At 34.6% G+C, this 9,089-nt stretch overlaps 1 protein-coding gene across 1 annotated transcript; it reads right to left on the bottom strand.

Annotated features, from left to right (window-relative positions):
• Positions 1-2,858, bottom strand: LOC115951295 (serine/threonine-protein kinase-like protein CCR1). The gene has a single exon (XM_031068486.1). The coding sequence runs from the start codon at positions 2,642-2,644 to the stop codon at positions 323-325; it is 2,322 nt and encodes a 773-aa protein (XP_030924346.1). The 5' UTR covers positions 2,645-2,858; the 3' UTR covers positions 1-322.
• Between the last annotated feature and the right edge of the window lie 6,231 nt (positions 2,859-9,089).

Here is a 9,089-nt window from a genome sequence, read left to right as displayed (position 1 = left end):
ATACATAATTTCCTTAACATGTATTCCTTGGGCCATTGACAAGCATAGAAATAGTTTGTTCCTTGAAGACAAGGACGTGTGAGTTGCAACTCTCACATGTTTACACGAAAGGTGAATATTATTGGGTGAACTTCCATAAAAATGAATAAAAGAATTATTTGGTGCAACAATACCATTTCCTTCATTCTCCAAAAGATAAACAAGTAAGCAAACGCCATATACAAGAATCTCTTAATAAATGTACAATTGAAGAAGAGTAGCACTCAGGGCAGCTGCTGTCTACAGATCCATTCAATGTTGTTCAAAATTTGAGAACTCAGTACTACAAGATCAATCCGTCTTTGAAAATTTGTTCCAGCCGAGATGCCACATCTGACATGGTAGGACGCTCACTAGGATTTTCCCTCACAGCCACTTCTGCTAAATCAGCAAGTTTAAGTAGAGGTTCAACATTTCTTGGAAGTGCCACATACCGATCAATTATGGCAGCTGCCTTACCCTGTTTGATTAAGGGCACTGCCCACTCAACTATACTTGGAGGCATATAATCTCTGTCATATGCTTTCCTTCCACTGAGAATCTCTAGCAGCACAATTCCAAAGTTGTAAACATCACTTTCTAAATCTCCACTAAGATCTTTGTCATTTGAAGTAACAAGGCCAAAGTCAGCAATTCGTGCTCCCCAATCAAAATCCAAAAGAATATTTGAAGTCTTCACATCCCGATGGGCAATTGGAGGCACAAGTTCCTTGTGAAGGTACTCAAGTCCCTTAGCAGCCTGCATTGAAACCTTCAACCGGAGGCTCCAATTCAAAGGAGAAAGCCCACCATGGAGGTGGTCATGAAGTGTCCCATGAGGCATATACTCATAAATGAGCAGCCTCTCACCCATTTCTGAGCAATAACCCAACAAGTTCACAATATTACAATGCCGGATTTTGCAAAGGATTTCCAACTCCATTTCAAAGTCACGATTGTTAGAGTGAATTATTGTGGCAGCATTTGCCCTTTTGACTGCAACTTGCCGCCCATCTGAAAGGACAGCTTTATAAACAAATCCATAACTTCCCCTGCCAAGCTCATTAAATTCCTTGAACCCATTAGTGGCATCTTTTAGCTCTGAGAGTCGGAAAATTTGAGCCATCCCGGGACAGGAGGCAACAGAAAGAGGAGGCTGCAAATCAGCAATAGGGTCAGTTTCTAACTTCGGCTTGCCCATGCAAGAATTGAAATGTCTTTTGGTCCCTTCCACTTTTTGGGTAGTCCTCATGCACGGAAGAAGACACCAGCCAATCAATATGAATAACAAACCTGAAATAGAAGACCCAATAATGAGCACCAATCTACGCAAGTGATTCCAATGCTTCTGATCCATCTTCTGAGATGATTGAAGTCGACAAACATCCCAACAAGAGCTGTTCTGGCAAAGAGAGCAAGCGGTGCATGCTCTGTCAGCATTCTCAGAACATGAACTAGACAAGAAGAAACCTTCAGAACAATTTGACCCACAAGGTGAACAAATCTTAAGATCTTTCCGTATACACAAGCTTGTCAAATCGAGCTCATTAAGAATACTTGCATTATAAGCAAATTGCCCTGTGCTACAGGAACCAGGAGTACAAAGACCCGGGCTGCACAATTCCAATGGAGGATCATAATCAGACGGTGAAGGGGAATTGACAAGCCAGCAATCTAGAACCAAATCATCCTCTCTAATACCACAAGTAACAAAATCAGATGATGCTATTGCCATAAACCCGGAACCCTTTGGAACCGCAGACAAATTAAAGATCCCCCAACACTCCACCCCATGATTGTCCTCACGTATACCGCAAAAATGGTTAGCACCAGCCGTCAGAGACACAAACTTAATCCCAATTGGAGGGGCAACATATGAACCACTATCACCCCAACATTTCACTTCATTAGAAATTTCTGAAATCCCACAAAGAGAACTTCTCCCTGAAGCCAAAACTACATAGTTCTCCAATATGTTAGAAACCCCCAAACTTGCTGAGTTTGGTCCCCAACAAACAATCCCTCCTTCTCTAAGACCACCACAACTAAATCCATCACCAGACACAACCTTCTTAAAAACAAAGTTGCTAATAGACTGATTATAAAACAGAGTACTCTGTTTAGAACTCAAAAAATTATTGGATTTTTTCACAATTTCCCAACAGTCAACGATGCCCGAATCATGATCAGAGTAATAAGTCCCTCTAATAGCACAAACATGATTCTTGCCCGCGGCTATATGAGAATAAGCAGTGGTTTGATATATTGAAGGCACGAGATCTATACCTGAACTGTTTGAGCTCCAACAATAAGCTTGCGAAGTGTTTGCTAGAATGCCACATAGAAAACCTTCACCACCAGAGAGAGCAGCCATTGCAGGAATGTTGTTGAGGTAAGCAGAGGCTGAAGACGATGATGGTGATGAAGAAGAGCTGTTCTTTGCCCAGCAAATAACGTTCTGCTTGCCACTCGCGTCAATGGCACAGAAGAACCCGTTTTGGCCAAATGCGGCAGAGATGGGTCCCATTGATCCGAACCCAGATGCAGTGGTGCAGCAAAGAAGCAGAAGAAGTGGAAAAAGAAGTAGAGATTGAGAAAACACAGAAAGGGCTGTGAGGATTTGCATGGTTGAAGTGGGTTTTGAGGGTTGGTTTGGATGAGTGGTATTAACATGGAATGGTGTGAATGTGTTTGTGCTTGGTGTTTGATGAAGTAAGAGCTGGGATGATGATGAAGGTGGTGACGATAAAAGAACGTGGGGGTAGTTGTCGCCATTTTTACAGTTTGGTTTGGAACCTGAAAACTACTGTAGGTAATAACTAATAACTGTGCAACTTAATTATATTTTGGACTCTATATGGACCAGATTTGGGACTAGACTCTCTCGTAATGAATGTAATGCATAAGTCTCGGACTTTACAACGAATCTCATGTAAGATACTAGGATTTTAGTTCCTTCCGGAAAATTTTCTACATTGATCATATTTGTTTGACCGCTACTCAATCTTAATATGGTGGTCAATTTATAAGTATATGTAAAGTCGGAGTTAAGTTAAAGTTCAGCTCCTATCAAAAAAAAAAAAAAAAGTTAAAGTTCAGCTATTTGTGACTGTTAGAACCAAAGTACTGAATTAGTTACATGAGCTTATCTATAATTTTGCTCAAAAAAAAAAAAAAAAAAAAAACCATTTGTCAACTAGTGAGTTGTAGATAAGTTATGAGTTTGGTTAACATGTGTCTTTAGAGTATTTGTTAAAAGGTAATTTTAAAAAGGTTAAAAAACCAATATTTTTAAGACATTCGTTAATCTTTTCTATAATTTATTATTGGGTTGCTTTAAAAGGAAAAGTGTATGGATACATATAAATCGAAAATATTGGCTTGATTTGATTACTTGATCATTAAGTATTTCAGTTTGTTTTTATTAAAATTAATCTCTTCACACATATTCAAACACTTTTTAAAATTTTCAAATTGAAAGATGTTAAAATTACTACAAGTTTTATTATATAACATTTTCAAATTGATCTAGCAATAAATGTGATTAGCTGATGTCAACAATATAATAAGTAAATGTTAGAATTATTCTTTTTGTGATTGCATTTCAATTTGTAAAAGTTATGCTGTCAATCTTTATATATAATTGGGACACTTTAGTCTCTACATTTCTATAATTCCAAAAAGTGATGATTTGCTACTGTTTTAATTTTTTTTTTTTTTTTTTAAAGAGTTACATGATTGGATGCATTTCTTCTGTTTACTATTCACTAAAAAAAAGTAATCATTTTTTTTTAATTTACCAATGAACTCAATTTTGATGTCATTACTTTTTTCCTTATTTTATTTTATTTTATTTTTATTTTTTTATTGTCAGGGATTCAACCTAATTTAAGAATAAGATTTGTACAGTTGAAAATTATTATTGTGAATAATCTTTAAGGTGACCCAAAGCGTTAGTCAAAGAGAATCATACGGTAAAAGACTTCTAGAAACACATGAGGTCTAGGGTAGACAAATACCTTGAGAAAAGCATTTTGAAATTTTTTATCATGTAGAATAAGCAAATTATAATTTATTTTGTACTCATCACGTGGATCCTAAAATTCATCATGAATAAATGCAGTATAAATTATACATATTCATGAACTAAGTCAAGTTTCTTTTTTGTCTCACGAAAAAAAGAATCAAGTCAAGTTTCTTTGACTCTTATGTATTAAATGCGAGTTTTAATATTAACACGATTTTTATTAGAGAGTTCTTGGATTTCTAACTTGGGTTAAGTTAATGGATACTCTTAGTGCATTTATTAATTGATTATTTTGATACTATTTTTGTGAGAAATATAAAAAAAAAAAAAAAATTACTTGTATTTTCCCCCTAGAAAATTTCTGAAAGTAATTCTTAAACTAATGTAGGCATCCATTCATATTTATCTTATAAGTTAGGTAAAGAGGATAATTTTCTCTATTCCAGAGATCTTTATTTTTTAGGTTAAAATCACGATTCTTTTTTTTATTATAGAATTTTAATTTATGATGTTTGCTTTTGTTGAATGTATTTTTTATTATCAAATCAAGATATCAATAAATTTTTAGTGTAAGTAGAAATTGAACCCCAAAACTCTCATTCAACTATAAAAATTTTTATTAGTTGAGTTAACTAGAACTACAAAATTGTGACTTATTTAAGTGCAAGAAACTTTATGACGCTTTCAATTAGACCTCTATAATTAAATGACTGCTGCTTATGATTCACATCTTATTGGACTAATGAGCAAGAAAGTGGATCGCCCAATAAAAGCCAATTTGCCGCCGTCGGAGATTAAAAATAGGAAAGAACAGCCTACCCAGCCACTCATAGTGTACATTAGTGGATCCTCTTAGCTAGTGTGGACAAAGTACTGAATTCAATCACTTGTGTACTTAATTTGTATATATATACTACGCATTAATGGGTTGAAAATGGCCTACTTGCAATTTGCAAAGCATCAATATTATATTGCATGTGGCTTTTTCATTCGAGTTCAACCACTGGCCAACACAGCCTAGAGAATAGAGAGAGAGATTACCTTTTGTATTCTTAATTAAGAAAAAATATATTTCTATTTTGGGACGTAATGTAATTGTTCTCCTCGTGCTCTTGCTGCTAAAATGTCCTTGAAACTCTAACCCCGCCGATTGCATGGCATCACGTGGCTGATTGGTCAGAGACACTCATAGCTGTCTGGCCTTTGGCCTTTCTTTGAATGCATGATTGAATCAAAGACTTTAGTCAATTGTGAGTTTTTTTTTGTAAGACTTCCCCCTTGGAGCAACAATCAACAATGTACTTCTCTTACTTTTGGAGCTGTCTTTAGGTGTTTTCTATATCAGTCTAAAATCTCTGGGTCTTTGCCTATCCAAAAGAAAGAAAATAAAATCTCTGGGTCTTTAACCACCCTTCGTCTTCATATTGACGGGCTGTTGGGCTTGCTAAATGGTGTGTACGGCCACCGCTCAAAGGAGCCATATTCACCAGAACTATTGCTTGATTGGGATCTAGGTAAGAGAGAGAGAGAGAGAGATAAAGGTAGCAACGTGTCAAACATGGGGAAGTGAGAAATCTAAATAGCAAATCAATTGCCAATTGAGAGATAAAGATCCTAATTTTTCAGCTTAGCTTAATTTTAAGCTAATTACAAAATTAAGCCTAATTGTTAATATGATTCGCCGCTTAACACATGCATAGATACACAATCGCAATATATAGCAAATCCCCATCAACAACACAAGCACTCAAACACCTTTAATTGTTTAATTACAAAGCGAAAAACCCCTAAACTAGGCAAAAAACCTCTTAGGGGTGATATCACTAACCCATATCACTAAGATAATAGTTGCAATATATCTCACTTACAAACCCTCCAAGCTATGTAAATGACAACTTATTTGAGCTCTTCGCTTGTGCTCACAACTGATTGCACTAGTATTTTTTCCTTAGCAGTCAATACTAGTTTTGCAAATTGAGCTGCTAATCGCAAGACCAAGTCTACTTGACTACTCTATGGCCTCTTAAAGATTTAGGGATTGCTCCAATGGTTCCCATCACCAAAAAACAACAAAGATAACTCAAGATTTTTATGCATGTAAGGTTTTTATCTCCTCTCAATAGATTTGGAAATTGAAGAGGGTGAAGGTAGAGAGAACAAATTGGTTTTTGTTCTAATTTGAATGGTTGCTTTCTAACTCTTCAATATGAGAATCAAATGTGGTATCTTGTGGGAATAAAGAGTTATATGAGAGGGCTGAGTGAATGGGTGCAACATAGAATGAGTGCAACAAATTAATTAGGTAATCTCGCTCGATCAAGAAAGGGGCAAGTGTCGGGTGAGATTGCTGGTAAAATTGATTTTCAAAAAATATACTTCACATGTCATACAAATCTTGCTCGATTGAGATTCTCAATGTAGCAACTCCAATCTTCAACATTTTGACCTCTCATCCGAATACAAAAAGTAACCCACAAATGTACAAATTACATGAAATAATAAGTAATAACAAGGAAATATGGCATCTCTCTCTCTCTAGCTGTCCTAATCTCCCCATAAGCCAATAAATCTCATTGGTCTGATTGTACCAAAATAGTGGGTCCTTTTGCAAGATTTCATAATCCATTTTGGGGGGGTCACTTTAAATCCGGTGTATCCAAACAAAAATGTTAAATGCACATATAGGGTTTAGCACCCACCCACCCTGATATTTACTAGGAAGTCTCTTGGGCAATCATGCAAATCTCTTCTGTACGGCCACCTTATTCTAATTTTTCAAGGCCCGCCACCATGTTGAGGTGTCTCTTGAATTGTTGCGAGCTTTCCACACTTTTAATCCTAGTTTTACTTCAAGTTATAACATCACATCATCTTATTAATCATATATGTATCCACACGCTAATGTGAGTCGACAAAATGGAATTTTGTGATGAAAATGAGATTTTTATTTAGATATTGGTTCCTTATAACATCCTCAATATCCAGATTTTGGGTCTCTTAGATACGCAGAGACGGACCTAGCCTTGGGCTTTGGGGGCCATGCCCCCCCCCCCACCCCCCCCAATTTAAAAATAAAAAAATTTCTTAGCATGTGTGTACACAAAGAAAATTTTCAATTTGTCCCAAAATATGCAATCTTGGCCTCCTCCCTCCAAAAAAATTAGAAATTGGCCCCTAAAATCCAAAAGTATATGCTCTATTCTATCCCTTTTGCCCAGTTGCCTGAAGAATAATTACAATAACCTATGGATAATAACCAAAAAAAAAAAAAAAAGCACAAATTTGGTCTAAAGAAACCTAACTGCCCAAAAAATAATATGAATTACTTGCAGACAAAGAAACCCAATTACCCCAAAAATAACATGAATTACCTGTAGACAAACTAATATTCACAACAAAAGTAAAGCACAAATTTGACATTATCAAATGTATGATTTTCAGTTCATATGGTGTGAATTATGAAGTGCTTAATGTTATATTTTTTAAGTTACTTTTTAAAAAGTTTTTAGTTGTGTTTGTTGCAATAATAATAGTTATTTTTTTATTAAAAAAAATTATATAATGAGTTTGTTGTAATAAAATGTTTGGTAATGTTACTTTTTAAGAAAGGAGAGAAATTTGTCAATCATATGTCAAAATATTATTTAAATGGTTAGGTAGATGTAGGATAAATTCCTTATAATTAATTATTGTTGCCTTTTTTTTTTTAAGATCATGGAAAAATAATGTTCAATTTTGATTTTTTTTTACTAAGAAAAATTCAAAATAATTTAGAAGCTTATATTGAAAATGCAATATTGTCAACATTTAGTTTGATGTCCCAATTTCTAAAATCCCTCAAATAAATTTTTGAAAAATCACCATATATAAAATTGGTAATAGTTCATTATAGAATAATCTAGAATTATCACGAATATATTATGATGTTAATTAACACAATGTAATTGAACAAGCTTATGTTAAACTTGTTCTATACCAATTTTTTTTTATACTTTGGCCCCCTAATTTCCGAATCCTGGTTCCATCCATGTAGATACGTGTGATATCATATGTATATATGCTGAAATCTGAATAGTTACTCCTCTATCTCAAAGAATAGCATATTCCATTAAATAACAATTATTCTTATTAAATATTAAGAAAAAGCCACCCACTCTGTCTTTGTTCACAAGAGCAGGCAGTGTCAGCGACAGATCCACAATATCTGAGCAGGCAGTGTCAGTGACAGATCCAGAAGAAAAAGAAAAAGAAAAGAAAAGAAAAGAAAGTGAGTGCATCTATCTGTGCTGTGCATGGGATTTATGAGGGGGGTGGTGGAGATTACGATGTTCACTTCATTAGCAGGGAAAAGGGACCACTCGATTGGATGACTCATCTGACACGTGAACTGTCGTGTATGAAGATTTTAAGCCCCAACAGCCAAAGTAACCTTGGATTTTCTTTGTTTTTCTTGCAAATATATACATGCTTTGTTTTGAAAACGCATTTTGTTTTGGATGTATTAGTCGACTCTTCATTGTTTAATCTAAGAAAGTTATCCTCCAACTTTTGTTTTGTCACAAACAGTTGTACTTGATTGAGCAACAAAATTTTTTTTTTTCCCTAAATTTTGGTTAATCACACTATTTTCTTTTTGATCTCCAACAACTCACCTCTCAACAAATTATTATATATAAATCTAAACTACTTCAACAATTGTATTGAGATAACTCTTTAAATAGGTTTTCGTTGAGGGCGGTGTTTCTTTCACACAGTGTGTGAAAACGTTTTCAATTTATAAAAACACACCATGTTAAAGAGTTTTTTTTTCCTTTTGTTAATTGGTGTTAGAGTGCATCCATTAAGAAGGAATTGAGCGGGTTCTATTGTATTGAGAAGCAATAAAAACTAAAAAATAAAATGTTTGATTAATGAGTATTTGAAAGTATCGGTTATGGTTGGATTTTTTTTATTTTATATTATTGTGATCTATTTTTATTTGGAGAGTTGCACAACATTCAAAATTTAAAATTATTTTAATAAAAGCTAAGAGAAAAAAGAGCAA

Source organism: Quercus lobata, chromosome 7 (assembly GCF_001633185.2).
Source record: "Quercus lobata isolate SW786 chromosome 7, ValleyOak3.0 Primary Assembly, whole genome shotgun sequence".
Taxonomy (NCBI): domain Eukaryota; kingdom Viridiplantae; phylum Streptophyta; class Magnoliopsida; order Fagales; family Fagaceae; genus Quercus; species Quercus lobata.
The sequence above is the reverse complement of the archived record's forward strand: the minus strand, read 5'-3'. Positions and strand labels throughout refer to the sequence as shown.

Excerpts from the sequence above, each read along its gene's own strand:
- LOC115951295 (XM_031068486.1), bottom strand. The coding sequence starts at position 2,644 with ATGCAAATCCTCACAGCCCTTTCTGTGTTTTCTCAATCTCTACTTCTT.